General features: G+C 30.6%; 3 protein-coding genes across 3 annotated transcripts; 2 read left to right on the forward strand and 1 right to left on the reverse strand.

The window, feature by feature from the left end:
- Positions 1-2,260: 2,260 nt before the first annotated feature.
- LOC25487475 (uncharacterized) lies at positions 2,261-3,050 on the reverse strand. Its single transcript, XM_024777141.1, has 2 exons — positions 2,799-3,050; positions 2,261-2,575 (listed from the first exon to the last, which is right to left on the reverse strand). The coding sequence occupies exons 1-2, from the start codon at positions 3,048-3,050 to the stop codon at positions 2,261-2,263; spliced, it is 567 nt and encodes a 188-aa protein (XP_024632909.1).
- Positions 3,051-8,225: 5,175 nt separating this feature from the next.
- LOC25487476 (putative carboxypeptidase C) lies at positions 8,226-11,677 on the forward strand. Its single transcript, XM_013609420.1, has 13 exons — positions 8,226-8,352; positions 8,660-8,754; positions 8,857-8,964; positions 9,254-9,494; positions 10,042-10,085; positions 10,171-10,238; positions 10,348-10,453; positions 10,554-10,759; positions 10,857-10,926; positions 11,055-11,105; positions 11,200-11,252; positions 11,358-11,490; positions 11,609-11,677. The coding sequence occupies exons 1-13, from the start codon at positions 8,226-8,228 to the stop codon at positions 11,675-11,677; spliced, it is 1,371 nt and encodes a 456-aa protein (XP_013464874.1).
- Positions 11,678-15,226: 3,549 nt separating this feature from the next.
- Positions 15,227-20,794, forward strand: LOC25487477 (lysosomal Pro-X carboxypeptidase). Its single transcript, XM_024775981.2, has 9 exons — positions 15,227-15,787; positions 15,876-16,062; positions 16,163-16,296; positions 16,745-16,857; positions 17,154-17,397; positions 19,050-19,202; positions 19,606-19,685; positions 19,782-19,831; positions 20,477-20,794. Exons 1-9 carry the CDS (start codon positions 15,392-15,394, stop codon positions 20,632-20,634), a joined length of 1,515 nt encoding a protein of 504 aa, XP_024631749.1. The 5' UTR covers positions 15,227-15,391; the 3' UTR covers positions 20,635-20,794.
- The last annotated feature ends 122 nt before the right edge of the window (positions 20,795-20,916 follow it).

Below are 20,916 nucleotides of genomic sequence, written 5' to 3' on the forward strand. Positions count from 1 at the left end.
AGGACAAATTACTCCGCCATTTGCCGTTAAATGTTACACAACAACACTTCCAATTAATTCCAATCCCTCCCATTACAACAGTGATTAGATTAATCTTGTGAATTCAATGGTGTCATCAGTTGATACCTTTCCTAGTCAGTCCAAAAGCGTCATGTCGAATGATCAATCTTTTGATATCAGTTTCACTTCAAATTTGAGTTGTGGTGTCATGGCCAAACCTCCAAAGCCGCCAGTACGGAACGATGGTCAATCAAAATTCTCTCGGTATAATACCATTAGCTATAAAGGACGAAGTCGATCAAACATTCATTTCCAATTGCTGGTGGTGCTCGTGACACAAGGGCAATGCTGAATCGCGCCGGTGAAGGGTTGTCGTGTGCCATTATATCTGGTTATGTTTGTTCTTTTGATGATGATTATGACGGAGGTGATAAGAAAAGGCATGACACCAATGGCAGCATAGGGTTTTTGGCTAACAGAAAAATGATTAGAGATTGTGATAAGCCAAAAGCACAAACTGATTTGGCAAAATTTCACAACACATGCTCGGTTGCGGTAAAAGTCTGCGACACTGCAACTGAGAGTAATGAAGCGCTAAATGCTGCAAAGTTGAACTTTCAAGATATTATAAACTCTCCCCTAGATGCGTCCGACGTGAAGATAGACAATTTTGCTGAGAAAGGTCAGTGCTTCAATCCAGAAACAGTGGGTCATTGGTTGCGGTTGCGCCATGATGTGGAAGAAGTAGGAAGGGTACACACAATGGGCAAACACAATAAATACATTTATAAGGATCCATACTTTGCCTTCATTTTCTTAAGGTGTGATGTTTTTAATCTCTGCAATCCTATTCTTCAACATTATCACCTTGCCGCTATCCTATTAGTTCAGTTTCTTGATAAACAAAACCTCCACTCATGATCAATATTATGCATATTTTATGAATGCATTTTTAAGCTTTACTAAAGGCTTATATAAAGTGGGACCAAGAAACGTTAGACTAAGGGTACTCTCACCATTTGGTGTTCTGCTGCATGTTATTAAACCTTTACTTGGATTTCATGAAAAGGGATATTGGTTATTCTCTTAAATAAAAAGGGATTCGTTTACTGTGTTGGTTTCATTCATTCTTACACTTCAAGTACAAAATGATCAGGCATCACTTAACAGTACTCTAACTTATACAGAATTATCAAGTGAGTCTGCTATTGTTGGTACCTTGCTCAGTGGCTGCTTTGTCCATAAAAAGGGACGCTCACGATTCAACCAATGGGATCCAGGTGGTCTCTTGTTCATTGAAGGAGTCAACATGCATAGAAAGCTCTTTATCAGAAAGAGAACTTGGGGTCGAGTTCTTCAGAGGTGGAGGAGACTGATGCAGGAGGGTTTTCTTAGTAATTTTATAGTATTTTATTTTAGCCAAATCTTAGTAATTTTCTAGAACTTTCTATTGTTATTTCGTTTTGTTTTATTTGGACCCACAGGTTTGTTATTTATTTTGCTATTTAAACAGAACATTATAGTATTTATTTCAGTTTGAGCCTCAGTTTCATTCATTTCAGTTGTACCAAGTCCATTTTGATTATTGTCCTGCTCGTAATCACCATTATTATCATAGATCTGATTATGATTTGCATTTTGGACATGAACTAGTTCATTGTTATTTGCTTCAATTGCTGTGTTATTTACATCAATTGTCTTACTATTTTCATTTTCTTTAAAAGATAACCCTTCTACGTCAACAACTTCCTTGCACTGCCTCTTCCTATTGTCATTTGTTTCCACAATAACTTTCCTTGTTGTTTTATTTCTAACATATTTACTTTTCCAAACTTGAGAGTAAATAAAATTTACAGTTTCAACAAATCACAATTTTGTTGAATAATAAATAATATTACTTTTCTCAATTTACTATCTACTCGCTCTCAAGGAGTAGAACCAAATAAAATATGGTGATAAACCACAATCAAGTATGCACTCAATACCACTTCTTTGGAGAAATTATATAACTTGTGTATATAAATAATTTTGAAAGAGAAAATTAGGTTTTCTTTTTGCTAAATTTCTTATGTACTTGATATATAAAATCTAGCATATCATGTTTCAAATATTGGTTTAATGTACCTAACACAAAGCAAAGCATATTGACGATCAAATGTTCGAAAGGAATTTATTATCATGAGAGCACATACATATTGATCAAAGTAGAAATATATCACATATGATTTTATTTAAAAATTTTCATAGTCTTTGATTAACCTTAAAAAAAAGGTGCCCTATGAGCTATTCCCTTTCTTTTTGAATTTGGCTTGCGAAGTGAAGCCGATGAACGATTAACCGGAAGAATGCTTTCTCTGTCATCGGCGCCTTCTTCCCTTTCTTTTTCTACGTTTTCCTCTTCCTCTTTCCCATCAATTCTTGCGCTTTCTAATTTTCGTTTCAGATTTTGTTTGCAGCATTTCTTGGCCTTCTCTTTTTTAGGCGATGCCTGGATTGATTGCTCTAGATATCTTTCCATTTCTTCCATCTCTTTTGGGTTTACGAAAAAGCCTCCATCCTTTTTTATAAACGCAAACTGGTATCATATACATACAATGCAACATTAATTAATCATTCCTTCAAAAAGAAAACAAAATCAACATAAGTATAAGTTATAATCTCCATTACATGCCTTCAATCTCCGGATTAATAGTAATAAAAGGAGTGGAATAAAATATACTAGTTTTTCATATATTGAACAATTTTGTGCCGTTTAAAACATAATATAAAAAATATATAATTGGAGACCAAAAATTCACCTTGCATGCCAAAGAGCAAAAATAAGTAGGGTCTGCAAGATTTCTATCACATCTCTTACAAAAAGGGTCCCTATAGTGACCGGTTTTTCCAATGTTGAACTTCTTAGGTTGGGCATGAGCTCTCTTGCTTAAGAATACAACACTAGAGCTATTAATCACGTAAGTTTGAATTCCGAGGATATCCACGTGTTTGTAAATTTCGGTAGTCTTAATCACTTCATTATATGATGACCTCCTTATCTGATTTATCATTGCAAATATTTACATAACATAATAAAAAAAATCAATTAAAATTGCTTAAGTGTAACAAAAACAAAACTAAGAGAAATAGATATGACACATACCTAGATCATTATGAAATATTATACAGATCTAGTAATCAAATTAAAAAAAAAAAAAACTCACTTGAATTACTCGATGACCTCTGTGACGAGATTCTATACAAGATTCACACAATGGATTTTCATTGCAGTCGAGGCAGAACTTGTTCCGCTCATTTTTGGATTTTTTCGGATGGGTTTCACATGTTGTGAAAAATGAAGTAATTGCCAGCAAGTTTACAAGCCAAGGTACACACAGCATATCCTAAGAAACAAAACTCAAAAATTGCATTAAAAAAAAAATACAAAGAATTAAGCTTGACATTATAATTAATATGGATAGACATTACCATCATGACTGTCAATGTTGAAAGTCGATTTTGAACAAGACTTGAAGAAAGTGAAAGAGTGTGATGGAAATTTTGAATAAAAAATTTGAGAAGGAATTGACAAAGCAAGAGTTTATATAACGACAAGACTTAACAAGCCTTGTCATGAAACAGTATTCCGTTGTAATATTTTTATTTAATAATATATATATATATATATATATATATATATATATTTATATAAATATAGCTATATTGACAAAACTATATTAAGAAAAGATTATAAATAGGTAAAGTCTTTTTTTTGGTGATGATAAATAGGTAAAGTCTAAAATAATTAAATAGTTTAATATGTTTCCATAAAATAATAATATTAAATATGGAATCTGTTTTTTTTAGGGATTTAAATATGAAATCTGTTCAATAACCAAATTTATTATTCTAATATAAATGCAATGGCTCGCTCCTTCATTGATCAATTTCTTATAAGGTTGCCAAATTATTACTTTTTATAATCATGGATATTATTTTAATAAATATATAAATCTATGAAAGAGAGTTTTTTGAAATATAAAATAAAGTGTTGCATATATTTTCTTTAATACGATAAATTATTTGAATGTGGATGGCATCTAGAATATATTGAAGATACACATACAATAAATTATTTGAATGTGGATGGCATCTAGAATATATTGAAGATACACAATTTGTATACATTTCCTAAAAATAATAATATTAAATCTAGAATATATAGAAGATACCCAAATTATTAGCCTACTTTAAATGTCAATTGTCCTTTTTATTTTATTTTTATGAGGTTTCCAAAATTATATTTTTATACCTATTAATTCTGCGATTATTTTAAAAGAAAATTTAAGATTTTACATTATAAATAAATAATTCCAATTCATTTGAAAAATATACCGTTATTGCGCCATGTGTACCGTCGTACTGGAATTTACTTTTTGGTGGTGTCCAAAGTTCGAACCCTAGACCTTGCATATATTATGCATTGTCCTTACCAACTGAGCTAAACTCATAGAGACTATCTGAAATTTAACATCAAGGACTAATTTTATTGATGGAAAATAATTTAATTTTTTTGAAATAATTGATGGAAAATACTTGAGTGGCCGGTGTTTGAAAATGTATTCAGAGGAGTGTAAAATTAAAATTTGGTTTATTTATAAAGTTTTTGTTTAGCAAAGGTTTATATATAAAGTTAAAAATATGTAACTTTTGACCAAATTTTCTACAGCATTCATATATTTGGTGGAACCAATACATTCTCAAACCAATTTAGGATTTTTGTTCTTTAAAAAAGAAGTTTGTTGCCACCATTTTTTATTCAGTCTTGCTAACAAATGTCTAAATAGCACTTTTAAGGATTTAAATATGAAAATAATTTATAAGTTTTATGTAAAAAAAAATTACTTACTGATTGTGTTGAATGCATCATTCCAACCACAAAATTTACTCTTCTATTTTAAAAAATTTCCTCTTTAGCATTTTCCCTTTCTATTTTAAAATTTTAAAAAATTTAATAGTAAAATAAATAATTTTATATAACTTTATTATTGGAAGTTAATGTAAACTTTTTATTTTGTTGTTACAATTTAATGTAAACTTTAAATCAATAATTTTGTTTTGTTGAAAATAACGGCTTTTATTAAAATTATTTATCAAACCCACTTATTCAAAGTGGCATCGGAGAGAATCAAATCTGAGACCTTAATATGGAAGACACTCTCTCATGTTTGACTTAGGTAGTCACTTGGCTTGATGGTGGTTGACTTGATGTTGTATCCCAAGAGGATTAACTTGAATCTTCATTATCATTACATGATTTATTGGTGATATAGAGGCAAAGTTCTTAGTCTTATTTTCTGGGCTAAAATATGATTTTTGGTTCCTGCAAATATGGTTCGTTTTAGTTTTAGTCCCTGTAAAAAAAATTATTGTTTTTAGTCCCTGCAAAATATTTTGTTTTTGAAAATAGTCCCTATAGGGACTGACTATTTTCAAAAGTAAAATATTTTGCATGGACCTTTTTAAAAATCAAAAGATTTTGCAGGGACTATTTTTTTAATAAATGGGTTCAGTCATCATGTGCTACGTGTGCAAATCATCACAAAAGTGGGGCCAATGACCAAAACCAAAACGCATCATATTTGCAGGGACCAAAAACAAAAATAAATTACAGAAACTAAAACCAAAACGAAGCATATTTACAGGGATCAAAACCATATTTTATCCTATTTTCTGATAGAAATCAATGCTTAGAATAACATTGGTTGATTGTATGGCCAATTTTGTTACAAAAGGTGCATTGTTTAGGAGTGCCAAGATCTCTTCTCATTGAACACCTTCCACCGATACCACTATAATAAAGACAATTACCACTTCTACCACCATTATTGGATTGTGAAAAGTTCTAAGGAAAACTAAACGAGACTTTTGGATTCATTTATAAAATGATTTTCAATTTTAAACTTTGAATCGTTGTATCTTAATCAAACTATTTTGTTTAACATATATCTAATAGTTGGATTTTGATATTGTCCCCTTTAAAATATAGACTCTGAAAATCTAGATGGTTCTATATTGATCAAATGAACCACCATGTGTGTATTTTTTTTCAAAGAATTTCGAGAAGACAAAGTTTTTATCTTTTCTTTTTTTGGTTAAAGACAGTTTTTATCTTTATGTCAACAAAATATAATTAGTGACATAAAATTTACAACAAATCGTAAAATATGGCAATACAACTCAAATTTTATAATAGCAAAAATAAAATCTTATACTAATTCAACATAAAAAAATCAAATCTTATCTTAATCATATCTTAATCTTAATTATATAAAGGAAGAAAGTTATGTCTTGAAACCTAAGCAAAACTCTATGTAAGCCCTATAATTTTACAATGTTTTATTCATTGACACCAAAATCCTAGCATCTTAAAATGACAAAATGACAACTCTACCCTTATTTGTCCTTCATCTAAAAGACCTTGTCATTTGTACCCTTGGGTGCCTAAAATGCATCTCAAGTGTCAAGAGTAATGCATCCAACAAGACAAATGCAATAAACTAAGTGTCATAACTCATGAGGAATACATGCAACAGGCCATGTTTCAAAAGGAATACATGCAGCAAACCTAATGTTTCCAATGCAATAAACCAAGTGTCATGACTTATAAGAAATGCATGCAATAATTCAAATTTCAAGAGGAATACATGCAGCAAGCCAAGTGTCACCCATGCAATAAATCAAGTGTCATGACTCATGAGAAATACATGCAACAAGCCAAGTACCAAGAGCATTAATTACATGCAGCAAGCCAAGCGCTACCCATGCAAAAAATAAAGTGTAATGACTCATAAGGAATACATGCAACAAGACAAGTGTCAAGAAGAATACATGTAGCAGCCAATCTCTCTCTCTCTCTCTCTCTCTCTCTCTCTCTCTCTCTCTCTCTCTCTCTCTCTCTCTCTCTCTCTCTCTCTCTCTCTCTCTCTCTCTCTCTCTCTCTCTCTCTCTCTCTCTCTCTCTCTCTCTCTCTCTCTCTCTCTCTCTCTCTCTCAAGAACGGTGTGCATTTGCCCGCACATTACCCCAACTTATTTCCCCTAAAATTAGAGTATCGTCTGCAAATTGAAGACGAGAAATAGATAAGGTACTCTCTTTATTATTTTTAATAATGAAAATTTTACACGAATAATTTATTGTACATTTTTTTTCAAATTGAACTCATTACGATAATTTTATACACCAGAACTTCTTTTTTTTTGGTAGATAGACGAAATGACAAAGTCATTATAAACTTATACACATAAGTGGAGTACCGGAGTTCGAATCCCGATCATGGCATCCGGCCTAACAATTTCGGCATTTTATCAGTTGAGCTAGGACTTCTGGATCACCACAACTTCTAATAATTAACAATATTACATTATATTTTACATATAACTGACCCGTCCGAAACACAAGAGCGCAATCTAGTATGCCTAACACTTGATAATCGTGCATGCATACGCGAATTAGGCTCGCAAAGTCTCTTCTAAAGTTGTTTTGACATAACAACAACATCAATCTACAAGACAACGCAACATCAACAAATTATATATCCCAGACCACTCTAGTCAGCAGAACACTGCTTGTTTAAAATACAACTTTGATGATTAATATTTTAAATAAACTTTATTTAAATATTAGTTATTTATTTTCTTCTTTAAAAAAAAAGTTATTTATTTTCTAAAATATATTTAAATTCTACACAAACTGATCACAATCCAACATGAATCAAAAATTAAAATAGAACGGAAATAGTACAAGATATGGTGCATGAAATTCATAGATGTTAAAACATTTATTTCTTCCACAATTTCGTTCAGCTATGACACCGACCTTCCTATTCAGTCCACTTAACTCATAACCCTTCTTGGCAAAAGAATGAGCATCTTGTTTTTAAGGAATGTCCCACTATACATAAATTGGTGGCAATGGTACTATACAACTACCTCAATAATGAAAAATTATCCTCATGACTTTAATTCACCAAAAAAAGAAAATACTCTTTCCTTCAACGAGCACATGTTTTTGTCTTTTCCCACTTTTATGCCCTAAGTCTTCTATTGTCACGTTGCTTGTGTTGGGAACATTGATGAAACCATATTTATTATATTCATATTCACACTCCGAACCAATGCAATATAAATTACTATTTTCATTGTTGTTGTTTACTCATTACTTGGTGTTGTTTAACATTCTTTTACAATGGAGAAGCTTTATGTGTTTTTTGTTACTCTTGTATTTCTTGGTTTCCTATTTCATGAAGGAAAAGTTGGTGCTTTGAAGAGTGAAGATGGATTAGAAGAATGGGGATATGTGCAAGTTAGACCTAGTAAGCTAAATATATTAAAATTGTGAAATTTCAATTATTTTGTTTTCCAAAATTTGAAATTGATCATGTCATGATACTGTAAACACACTAGTTTGAATTCTTTGTATTTCACTCATTTTAGTATAATAATAAAATACTATTTATTACTTAAAAAAAAAAAATAGTTCAAATAAAAGTGTGCTTTAGGTCACACTTTAGGTCTCAATATGTGTTGGGCCGATCCTCATGGTGTTGGTAATCGATTTCTAAGACTATGGTGTTAACATAAACAATAATTGATGTTATATATTGAATTGTGTTATCACAGAAGCACACATGTTCTGGTGGCTTTACAGAAGCCCCTACAAAGTGGAGAATCCCTCCAAACCATGGCCAATCATTCTCTGGTTGCAGGGAGGACCTGTAAGTATTATTTGAATTAGGGCATGATTTGAATTTTGAACAAGAACAATCCATGTTTTTATGTGTTTGTAAAATGAAGTTTCAAAACATTGAACTTAACAGGGTGGTTCAGGAGTTGGATTCGGAAATTTTATAGAGTTTGGCCCTCTTGATGCCAATTTGGAGCCAAGGAATTTCACTTGGTTGAGAAAAGCAGATTTGCTATTTGTGGTAACTCAAATTATTTTCTTCTGAATTGTGGTAACCCAATTTTGCGTATGTTTAGAAAAACAGTGAATTTTATAAAATTTGACAAAAATTACAGTGATACCGTAATTACGGTTGCTCGCTGTAAATTTTCCTAAATTCACCGTCAATTCAAACATGCATCAACTAATTCATGTCACTCTTGTTTTTGTTTTTTTTTTTTTTGCATACTTTGATTCTTTTCTTTGAGGGTGAGGTTCTCAACTTCTCATCACTCATATTAAATGCATTTTTTGTTGTTTTTATAATATAGGACAGTCCAGTTGGTACAGGGTTCAGTTTTGTTGAGGATTCAAAATTACTTGTCAAAACTGATGAGGAGGCAGCCACTGACTTGACTACATTATTAATCAAGATATTTAATAATGATCCAATTCTTCAAAAATGTAATTTGTTCATTTTTGGGGAGTCTTATGGTGGAAAATTTGCTGCTACTCTTGGATTATCAGCCCTCAAAGCAATTAAAAAAGGAAGATTGAAGACTACACTTGGAGGTATTATAATTTCCTTGAAATTTTTCATCTTTAAATGTGGTTAGTTTCTTCTTTTGATAGATTATGTATTATTTGAACATAGATTTAAACATATATTTATCTAGTTGGAGTTTGTCCAAACATACCGGTCCACGACCCTCAAGCACAAGTCCTGCTAAAAGGCTAAATGGTTTGAAATGTATATAACGGTCCACATCCCTCCAAACACGAGTCATAGGCAAGGGCGAGTGGTTTGAAATGCATATGACGGTCCAATTTATATATGTATATAACACGACTAAAATCTTTTTAAAAAAACATTATAATTAAGGAATAAGAAAACAACTACTAAAATGAAGAAATATATTTTTTTATTTATCAAATAGAGAATGCTATAAATGCAGGAGATGGCCTGAACCAAATACTATATAGAAATCATTTCAAAGCAAAAATGAAAAGAAAAAACTAAACTGAAAATCACAAATAAAAATCATATCAAGTCATAAATGTATAAAGAATAGTACTATATGGTATTTTTTGACTTTATCCTATTTTTATCCAAATTTAGGTGTGGTATTAGCAGACAGCTGGATCTCCCCAGAAGACTATGTGGTAAGAACAAGTATAATTCTACCCCAAGATATTCTCAACATTAATTTAAGTTTTCACTTTTTTGGCATTTAATTTGACATTTCAGCTCTCATGGGGTCCTCTTTTGAAAGACATGTCAAGAATTGATGACAATGGACTACAAAAATCAAACATGTATGTAAAATATGTTTTCATTCCCATCTTCTAGTGTTAATCATTGTATTGTAGAATCAATGTACTAATTTCTATGTATATTATTTGATGAACATGATTTTGAGAACAGTTTGGCAGAAAGGATCAAGCAACAACTTGAAGCTGGTGAATTTATTAATGCAACTTCTACATGGATTCAACTTGAATATGTAATTAATAAAAGCAGCAACTTTGTGGTACTAACTTACATTTTTATTCATAATATATTTTAAATTACTTAATGAGATCTCTCTATAATAATATACATTTGTTTATCTCATGTTTTTGTGTTTTAAGGATTTCTATAATTTTATGGAGGACAGTGGAAGTTATTCAGTAACCTCATCAACAATTGAGAAGAGATTATTAAAAGAAATACCAATGAGGCGTTACTCCAAGTATCTTACTTCATTTAAAGATTCTAATGTTGTTAATGGTGATCTAGACACCTTATTAAATGGTGTCACAAAGAAAAAATTGAAGATCATTCCCAATAATATTACGTAAGTCTGTCTCTATAACTTTGCAAAATAAAAATAAATGTACTTAGAATTCCAATGATTAAAACCCTAATCTCATGTTTCTTGCAATTTTTGACAGATGGTATGCTGAGTCAGTTTATGTGATTGCAAATTTTTTAGGTGAATTTATGAAACCAAGAATTGCTGAGGTGAGAAAATATTTAACTAATTAGAACAAGTTTGGAAAATATTCATCAAGGTTTCTTGTAAAAATTATGCATTGATTTTCTAAACTTTAGGTGATTTCTATTTGATGTCTCTAGTTTGATTCTATCAGGTTGATGAGTTGCTAGCTCTTGGGGTCAATGTAACTGTGTACAATGGACAAGTAAGTGTTCTTTTTAAAAACTCGGTATCAGACCCAAAAACCGATTGTTCTGTTCTATTATTCAGTAATCTTGCAATTTTTTTTACTATTATAGCTTGATCTCATTTGTGCAACCAAGGGAACTGAATCTTGGCTCAAGAAACTCAAGTAAGCAACCTCTCATTTATTTATTCACCTCTTCAAATTTGGTGAATGCAAACATCAATTTTCATAATTGAATTTTAATTATTACTTTTTGTGTTACTTGTGTAGATGGTTAGGCCTTCAAAATTTCTTGAGTAAAGACAGAACTCCCATATATTGTGGAAGTGAAAGAAAGACCAAAGGCTTCTTTAAGTCATATGAAAACCTAAACTTCTATTGGATACTTGGTGCTGGCCATTTTGTAAGTCAAAATCCATCATCTCAAACACTATAATGCTACTTTAAAAAGAAAAAAATTGTGCTTTTTTTTTAATATGGATTTAACTTCCAAGTATTTGTCTATGCTTATATCTGTTTAGGTACCTATTGATCAGCCATGCATAGCACTAAACATGGTGGGTGCAATTACACAGTCACCAGCAGCTTGAAGATAGTATCATCATCTTGTTAACATGTATGCAATGTGGATCAGTCTATGTTAATTTATAGATTAATAATGACCATACCTATCTTTTTTCTAATTACCATTCTTCTTTTCCTCTGTGTTCAATTCAAGTAACGAATATTTAATATTTCAAGAGATATTTGATTGTTTATCTGAAAAAAGGATAAATGTAGACTCAAAATTTCTGTTTTGTTACTTTTTTTTATACTCAGTCTCGGGGTTTTCCAAGGGAATTTCCCTACATAAACTTGAAATTTCCAAATCGTGTCTCTGGGTTAAATTTCATGGATAATCAAGCATATTCTTATGGTGAAAGGACAAAAAGAGTAGATTAATTTAATTTCGAGAACAAATTCAAAGATGCGAGGAAGCCAAGGGTGCACTACTAGAAATCTGCGAATTCCTCTGGATTTTTCCAAGGAAAAATATACGTAGGAAATCCTCGGGAATTTGCTGTGAATTTTGTTACTAAACTGTGATTACCTGCGAATTCTAATTTGGCAGGAGAATCCTAAGGTAACTGGCTCCTGAGGAATTTCCTGCGAAAGAAATTTTGATTGATTTAGGACATTTCCTGCGGATTTACATGCGGGCGTTGTTCGTAGGAAGCACCTATGTTCACGTAATAAAGTTCATGATGTTGAAGCTATATTTCACAAATACGAGTTTTATTGAGTAAATCATCATCATCTTGGTCCTCGAAATTAATATTGTAAGAGTCGAGCGATTTAGTCCCTCAAGTTTATGAAATAGAAAATGTGTCCCTCGAAGTAAAGAAATGCAATCAATGTGGTTTTTCCATCATTATATTTCTTTGGTTAACATCCATCAAAACAATCAAAGGACATACATATTGATTTTAAGAACCTCTTGCTACTTCAATAAACCCTTTAAAATTGTTGCGTTATACTCCATTTGGAAGAAAAATATAGGACTAAATTGATTGATGTTGTTTAATTCAATTAAAGAGATTCTTGCTTATTTTTCTCTACATGTGTTTTGATTTTTCTTTATAAGAACACATGTGTTTTGATTGATACCATATATAGAGTTATATTTTAAAATGCTGATTGTGAATTAACTTGAACCGTGGAATTAATTGTCAACATATGATTTCGGGGAATTGAGTTATCACCATAGAAACACTTTAATTTCTCTCAATTGTTATATCACAACCTTCAAATTCAATCCATATTTCTTTGTAATTTTAGAGAATGAATTCTCTCCATTTAAATTCTCTCTATTTCCCTTAGTTGTTACATTTCTGCAATCAAACATAGGAGAAAAAATGCGATATAAAATTATAAGGAAAAAGGATATTGAATTTGATGGTTGAGATTTAACAATTAAAAATAAATTGAGAGAGTTTAAATGAAGAGAATTCATTTTCCTACTTTTCTTAATATATTTGTAAAAAGCAATAGGTGCTTATAATTAGAGAAAAGAGAGGAGAAAGAGTATTTTAACAGTACTCTTTTTTTTAGGGATATTTAACGGTACTCTTAATTAATCATTTTAATTATGAAAAAGATTAAATGAATTTTAAGTGCAATATTTTGATTTAAGTTTAATATAGTGTAGGACTAAAAATTGTCATCACAAGCAAAAAGTAGAGTTCCTCCCTTTTTGTTTTTCATTGAATAGAGATCGTAAACATAATTTTTATGTTGAGATATTCTACATCCGTGTAATCAAAAATTGGTCAATAAAAATTAATGTATTTGGTTTAAAATTAGTATCAAATACATTAATCTATGATGATTCATTTTCGCTTATATTTTGAGACGGAAGGTGCATATGTAGTTAAGGTCATTTAGATAGTTAGGATATAAGAAAGATTATCCTTTTTTTTTAACAAGCCAAAATGGAATTATATACTAATTAGGACAGTCTCAAACGCACAAAGTGTGCCTTAGAGACTACCTCAGAAACCAAGAGTTACAACGGTTACAAACAAGACATAGCAGAAAAACATTAGCCAATATCCAAACAAACAAGAGGGTTTGACCACCACTGCTGAGTTCCAAAAACAAAGGTAGTTTTTTTAGCTTTCAGCTAACCTAAAGACAGCGTCTTAATCTTATCTAGTAAACAAGGGATGGGGATAACAACATGATTAAACACACGGTTATTTCGTTCATTCCAAACAACTCAAGCACGTAGAAGCCATGTAAGAAAGATTATCCTAATTTTGTAACTATTCAGTTCAGTTGTATATTTTTTCATTATCAATTCAATAAAAATCTTTCAAGTTTTTCTCTTCCTTAAAAAAAAAAAAATCTTTCACGTTTTTCTCTCATTTTCTCTGATATCATGATTTTCAACACTTTGAAATGTGAACATGTTTTTCTTTTCTTTCCACTTTTTTTTTTTCATCATACTATAACCGAAGAATTTTCCAAATAACACGGCTTCATGATTTGAATACAAATCTTTCCACTAACTTTCCTTTTTTCTCTTTATTTCTCTATTTCTTTCTATGTAGTGTGTGGACCAAATAGTGTTATTTTTTTTTGTCAAGTAGCCTGGAGTTATAATTCATCTTTTTTAAGATGAATAAATGGGGTGTCTGGGGTTCGAACCCCGGCCTCTACATATAAAATGCATGTCCCTGCCAACTGAATTATGTTCACGGAGACATAGTGTTACTTTTCTAGTTAGCAGATTTTGGAAAAGTTTGATAGCAATTCCTTTGAGCGTGTCCACTGCACGATGGGAAAGAATATGATTACTAAGCAACTATGCAAATGCCCTCTCAAAAAAAAAAAAAAAAAAATCTCATGCCAATGCGTGAAGCATAAGAAAAGTAGATAGATATTATGTGGATTAAAGTGGAACTTCGAATTGTGGTGAGCTTTGTAACATGACTTTCTTGTGCACTCTACAACAAGACTTAAACGATGATTACGATGGTGATAGTCAATGGCAATTTTATTGTTGGGAATAATATTTGATTGGAGATAAATTTGATTGGATCTTTCAAAGAAAATTATTTGATTGGAGACAAATTTGGGGGAATAAATTATTTGGGGAAATAATTATTTGATGGTGATAACATGTTATAAAACATGTTATATCCCCCCCTATTTTCACCATTTTGTAAAATTGGTCCCCTTATTTTAAAATTCGACAACTTTGGTCCCTTTATCTAATATTTTATCTAAAATATGGTGATATAACATGTTTCAAATGAAGTATTCAAGGAAATTTTCTTACGATTTCATCGATGTTGATATTTTCTCGCCTTCATATTATATACCACGACATTTAAAACCTACCGAATCAACTTTTTTTAATTAAAAATATAATAGAGGATCAAAATTATCGACCCACCAACATTAAACTCTAACAAAACTAGATATTTCGCATGCTTTGTGCGAAATATTTTCGCACTATTTAGCATCAATCATAATAGTAATTATAAGTAATGCCAATTCGATATGCATTGGATTCAATCACTTAAATACCTCCAACTGACTCTCATTCGAAATGCATTGTATTCAATCACTTAAGTACCTCCAACTAACTGTCATCATTTATTTATTCTTTATTTATAAATTTAAAATGATATTTCTTCCCACATCGTTCTCATTTAATACACACTATTTAAGGATCACATATTTATAAGGATGTCTTTCATTCATATTTGAATTGGTCATTGAAACTTCAAAACTATTCTCCTTATAATTGGTTGCAAATGAAACACTACTTCAACTTGTTCACATGGCTTCCTCTCATATTTTTCATACACTCTATCAATCTCAATCCAACACACTCATTGACAATACCAAGGTTATCCCCATTCCAAGAAAAAACCTTACACGACATTGCAACCTTAGTTTCCAATGATCCAAAAGATGTTGAAACATTTTACTACAAACAAGTTCTTGATCACTTCAACTATAATCCAGAAAGCTACAATACATTTAATCAAAGATATTTGATCAATTTCAAATATTGGGGTGGTGCCAATTCTAGTGCTCCAATATTTGTCTACTTTGGTCCAGAACAACCAATAGATGGTTCTCCCAAGAGTATAGGATTTATGGTTGAAAAGGCACCAACCTTTAAAGCTCTTTTAGTATATATAGAGGTAATATTTCTTTTAACATTTAATTATCTAATTCGAATATTTTATTTGAGTTTACCATATTATAACACTCTTAATAACTTTATATCAGCATCGGTATTATGGAAAATCGGTACCATTTGGGTCAAGGGAAGAAGCGTTCAAGAATGCAAACACACTTGGATATTTTAACTCGGCTCAAGCACTTGCAGATTATGCAGAAGTGATCATAGACATAAAGAAGACATTGCATGCCCAAAACTCCCCAGTAGTTCTGATTGGAGGATCATATGGTGGAAGTTAGTTTCTTAAATTTTTTCTTTATACATACACACAAACACGCGCGCGCGCACAGATATATATGTTATTATTCACATATATTCATTGTTATATATACAGTGCTTGCTTCATGGTTTAGGCTCAAATATCCTCACTTGGCCATTGGTGCTTTGGCCTCATCTGCTCCAATCCTCTACTTTGATGATATTACATCACCAAATGCTTATTTCGATGTTGTTTCAAGAGATTTCAAAGTAACTTTACATAGTCTCTTTTTTTTTTATTGAAATATGATTTAGTCCTTGTAAATAAACTAATTTTTGCTTTAAAATTTGGAAAAATATTTCATTTGTTTTTAGTCCTTGTAAACATACAACTTTTTGGGAATTTTATTCATATTAAAATTAGTCTCTATGATATTAATTTAGTCCTTATTTTGAGGGACTAAAATTAGATAATCTACATATTTCAATGACCAATTTTAATATGAATAAATTTTTCAATAACTAAATCTAAACAATAATGACCAAATACAAAAAGTGTTGTATTCACAAGAAGTAAAAACAAAAACAAAAATTTACAAGGACTAAAAATAAAAATAAAAAAATTATATATTTGTAGTGATTAAAAATATATTTAAACATTTATTTTATTTAGAATAATTTGGATGATTTCATGAGTAACTAATTAATTCATTTTCAGGAAGTCAGTGAGACATGTTATGAAACAATATTGAACTCTTGGTCTGAAATTGACAAAGTAGCATCGCAGCCAAATGGTCTTTCAATTCTTAGTCAAAGATTCAACACTTGCCGGTATACACATATACTTTCTTTCCATTCACTATTAAAAAAATAAAAAATTAATAAGGAAAATTTAGCATGAAAAACATGAAATTCCTCTCTAATTCCGTCACTAAATTTTGCGACCAAAAAATTTGTGAGAGATTTTATTTTTTCCGTTACTAATTTCCCTCCCTAATTTCACTTTTCCAAAAACATTTTTTTTTTCGGACTAAAAGATAAGCATAGAAAATTAAGGATAATTCTTATGTACTCTATATAGTTTGGATGAAATTAAATTTATTGATGTTGTATACTTGATCTTGCAGCCCCTTAAACCATTCTTTTGAGTTGTCAGAGGACTTGGAAAGCATGTATACAAGTGCAGCTCAATATAATCATCCTCCAGATTATCCAGTTACCGTGATATGTAGCGGAATTGATAAAGCTTCTTTTGGAAATAATATCCTTGATAAGATATATTCAGGTGTTGTGGCTTACAAGGGAAATGGCACATGCAAAGTTAATAACCCCAAAAATATATCTGAGACAGATGTGGGTTGGAGATGGCAGGTAATTTGATTTACAAGTGCAATAATAATAAGTTTTTAGAATGTTGTCCATAAATTCTAACTCAATGGTTGAAAATGTCGAAATTGTTGGATCGGATGTTATTATTAGGAAAAACACAAGCCTCACATTAGAAAAATAAGACTTTTGATAAAACTTTATAAAGAATGACACTTCTCACCTTACAAGCCGGTTAAGATGGCTTTGTAAGGATGTGTTATAGGTCCAACATAAAAACCTATATGGTGTCAAATCTTATCGATCAGAAAACCTACATATTCACGCATCAAGCTCAATAGTTATGAGAATGAGGGGGTGTATTGAGAAAACTCAAATCTCATATTTAAAAGATAGGAGTCTTTATAAGAGTTTATAAAGATAGATGCGTGAGGGGTGTATTGATAAAACTCAAGTCCCACATTGAAAAGATAGGCGTCTTTATAAGAGTTTATAAATAGAGACGTTTCTCACCTTAAAAGTCGATTAAGTCAGCTTTGTAAAGATGAGTTATGTCCATCATAAAAACCTTGTAGCTATGATCGGTGTTTGAACTCCGACTCCTCCATTTATTGTGTAAATTTCTAATGGTTATTGTCATTTCGTCTATCTAAAAATAAAGTATATAGAATGCTTATAAAAAAATGGAATGTACATGAATTGCCTAGAGAGAATATAAAACATAATTGTTGTATTTTTTTCATATTTAATTTTTAACTTTGTCTTTGTTTATGCACTCCTACTGCTTATAGCTTGATGAATGGTGTGTGTGTGGAATAGCGGTGGAAAGCCACCAAACCCACGCCCACACAAACGCTAGAATTTCTAACTTTCTAAAAATCACATTAAAAGTACATTGGAAAGTGAGAAATATGACACAGACTCCAATCCAAACACTCACTAACTTGATAAAGAACTTTTTGTCAATTTATATTGGTTATTTTTAGGTTTAATTGCACTTTTGGACCCCTAACTAATTTAAATACAAAACAGCCCCCTATGTTTTGATTCTTTGGCAGTTTTGGACCCCCAAGGCAAAAAAAAAAAAAATTTGACACGTGGCACCTCACTTAGGGTGCCACGTCAGCATTGACCGAGTCAATAATGGACTGGGGGTCCAAAACTGTCAAAGAATCAAAATATAGGGGGCTGTTTTGTATTTAAATTAGTTAGGGGTCCATAACCGCAACTTTTGGAAAGATAGGGGTCCAAAAGTGCAATTAAACCTTATTTTTATTGTAAAACAATTAAAATAAGTTTATTTTGTTTAATACCCTCTCTTTACTACGATGAGTGATATGTTTGACAATTTCACACGACTAAAAAAGCGTTTAAATGAAGCATAGATAATAGCAATTTTACTAAAATATGGATTAGTAAATATAAATGCAATAATTGGTTGGTTAGAATAAACAAAATTTATAATGCGTTTTTCGTAATTTGTAGAAGAGCAATTGCGTGGAAGATATTAAATTAAGAATGATGAATATGTAGCATTGATTAGAGGGTAAAATTAAAAGTATCAATTATTTTGTGACAATTTCTTTTTTTTAAATATGACTCATTGTGCGATGGAAATTGCATATTTATATATAGTGTTTTTATCTTGCATATATATGGTTGATCTATAAATAATATAATTTGTTTGTACAATTTAGACATGCAGTGAAATGGTGATGCCTTTCGCCATAGGAAATGATACTATGTTTCAACCTTCTCCTTTTGACTTAAAGAGATTTGTGGAAAGATGCAAGAAAAAATATGGTGTCTCGCCTCGCCCTCATTGGATTACTACTTATTATGGAGGACATGTTTGTACTTCTTTTTCTCATCTATATAACATTAATTACTTCACATTGTTTTCTTCAAATGATTTTCTATATTTATTAATTATTACATCAAAGAAAGAGGATATCAAATCTAGGGAAATGTTAATCAGTACTCTTAAGGCAGTGGTTATTAGTTAAGGAAACAAATATATTAGTATTGCATTGAAACTTATGCGATCAATCTTTTAAAAATGTAAAAAATGTTGTTTTCTATTTAAAACTTGTTTTTTTACTTCCTTAACCATTGTCCCCAGAACACGACACTGGTTAACATGATCCTTAATCTAAATGTCTTTTAAATCTCATTTTCAAGATAACTAAAGTAACAATAAGAAATGTAACAATAACAAGAAATTAATTTTGTTGTGGTTTTGACTAATGGCAGGATATAAAACGGGTTCTTCAAAAGTTTGGTAGCAACATTATTTTTTCGAATGGACTAAAAGATCCTTATAGTAGTGCCGGGTAAGCACCATAAAATTCAAAATTAAATTGATCTCTTCGATTATTTTTGAACAAAATGTATGAAATTAAATATTGCATTGTTATAAAATATTGCAGGGTTTTGCACGACCTATCAAAGAGTCTTGTTGCGGTCCCTACGATCAATGGTATGTCTTGTTAGCAGTCAATTATTTGTTAAAGATTGTTAATTTACATTCACCTAAAAATATTAAGGTGTAAATCAGCAAACTACACTCATTTATGTGTCTTTGTCCGTAATTTTAACTTAACTGATAAAAATGTTAAAATCATTAAGTTGAACGTCATAATCAAGGTTTGAATCCTGACAACTTTATTTATATCTCGAAATTTATAATGGTTTTACAATTTCATATGTATAAAAAAAATATTCATTATGTCCTTCGTTCTGTTTTTCCTAGCTCTTCTTTTTATAGAGAATTGATGCTTTTTTTTGGTACAAATTGATGCCTTTATTTAACTAGAAAAAACACTAAGAACCAATTACAGTATATGATAGATACATAGACACAGAACATTGTATCACATTATCTTCAATTTTGTCCTTAAAAGTTATTATAAATATAATAAATAAAATTCTTCAATTTAATATTTATACTGCTAAAATACTATCGACTAAATTGACGGATCCCATATAGTTTAAGGACTTCATATTACATTTAATAATTTAGTAACTAAATTGGAACGAAAAATTTATTTTAAAGATTAAATATATATAGTGATTTATTCTATACATATGTGTGTGTATTTGATAGACATTAATTCTATTGCAGGATCCCATTGTTTGGATATTCTACCTTCAAAAGAAAGTGATCCAAAATGGTTGATTGAACAGCGAAATAAAGAAGTCAAGATTATTCAAGAGTGGATTGCCCAGTATTATATTGATCTTGGTGCACTCCATGGCTCGCCAAAATTCCAAAACAATTGATATATATATGATGAAAACAAGTTAATATATATCAAAAGGGTATTTTTTAGAAAAAATATATATCAAAGGGTAAGTTTGTTAATTAACTATTGGCATGTATATCTCTCCAAAAAAACTATTGACATGTATATGTACGATTAGTATTTGGTAATTTTTTGAATTTGGTTCGTTGGTTTTTTAATTTTTTTTTTTTTACTTAACACTAGAAGTGTATTGATAGAACACAAGAGTACACAATGTCAATTACAAAACTAGTACAACACCAAAGCATTGAAAAAGCTA

Source organism: Medicago truncatula, chromosome 2 (assembly GCF_003473485.1).
Source record: "Medicago truncatula cultivar Jemalong A17 chromosome 2, MtrunA17r5.0-ANR, whole genome shotgun sequence".
Taxonomy (NCBI): domain Eukaryota; kingdom Viridiplantae; phylum Streptophyta; class Magnoliopsida; order Fabales; family Fabaceae; genus Medicago; species Medicago truncatula.

What these genes read in the sequence shown, in the direction of transcription:
- LOC25487477 (XM_024775981.2), top strand. Translation starts at nt 15,392, where the DNA reads ATGAAACACTACTTCAACTTGTTCACATGGCTTCCTCTCATATTTTTC. An exon ending in CTCTTTTAGTATATATAGAG is followed by an intron (nt 15,788 to 15,875) that starts GTAATATTTCTT and finishes ACTTTATATCAG; the next exon opens with CATCGGTATTATGGAAAATC. An exon ending in CTACTTATTATGGAGGACAT is followed by an intron (nt 19,203 to 19,605) that starts GTTTGTACTTCT and finishes GACTAATGGCAG; the next exon opens with GATATAAAACGGGTTCTTCA.
- LOC25487476 (XM_013609420.1), top strand. Translation starts at nt 8,226, where the DNA reads ATGGAGAAGCTTTATGTGTTTTTTGTTACTCTTGTATTTCTTGGTTTC. An exon ending in ATTGAAGACTACACTTGGAG is followed by an intron (nt 9,495 to 10,041) that starts GTATTATAATTT and finishes ATCCAAATTTAG; the next exon opens with GTGTGGTATTAGCAGACAGC. An exon ending in TCTCCCCAGAAGACTATGTG is followed by an intron (nt 10,086 to 10,170) that starts GTAAGAACAAGT and finishes TTGACATTTCAG; the next exon opens with CTCTCATGGGGTCCTCTTTT.
- LOC25487475 (XM_024777141.1), bottom strand. Translation starts at nt 3,050, where the DNA reads ATGATAAATCAGATAAGGAGGTCATCATATAATGAAGTGATTAAGACT. An exon ending in TTTGCTCTTTGGCATGCAAG is followed by an intron (nt 2,576 to 2,798) that starts GTGAATTTTTGG and finishes ATATGATACCAG; the next exon opens with TTTGCGTTTATAAAAAAGGA.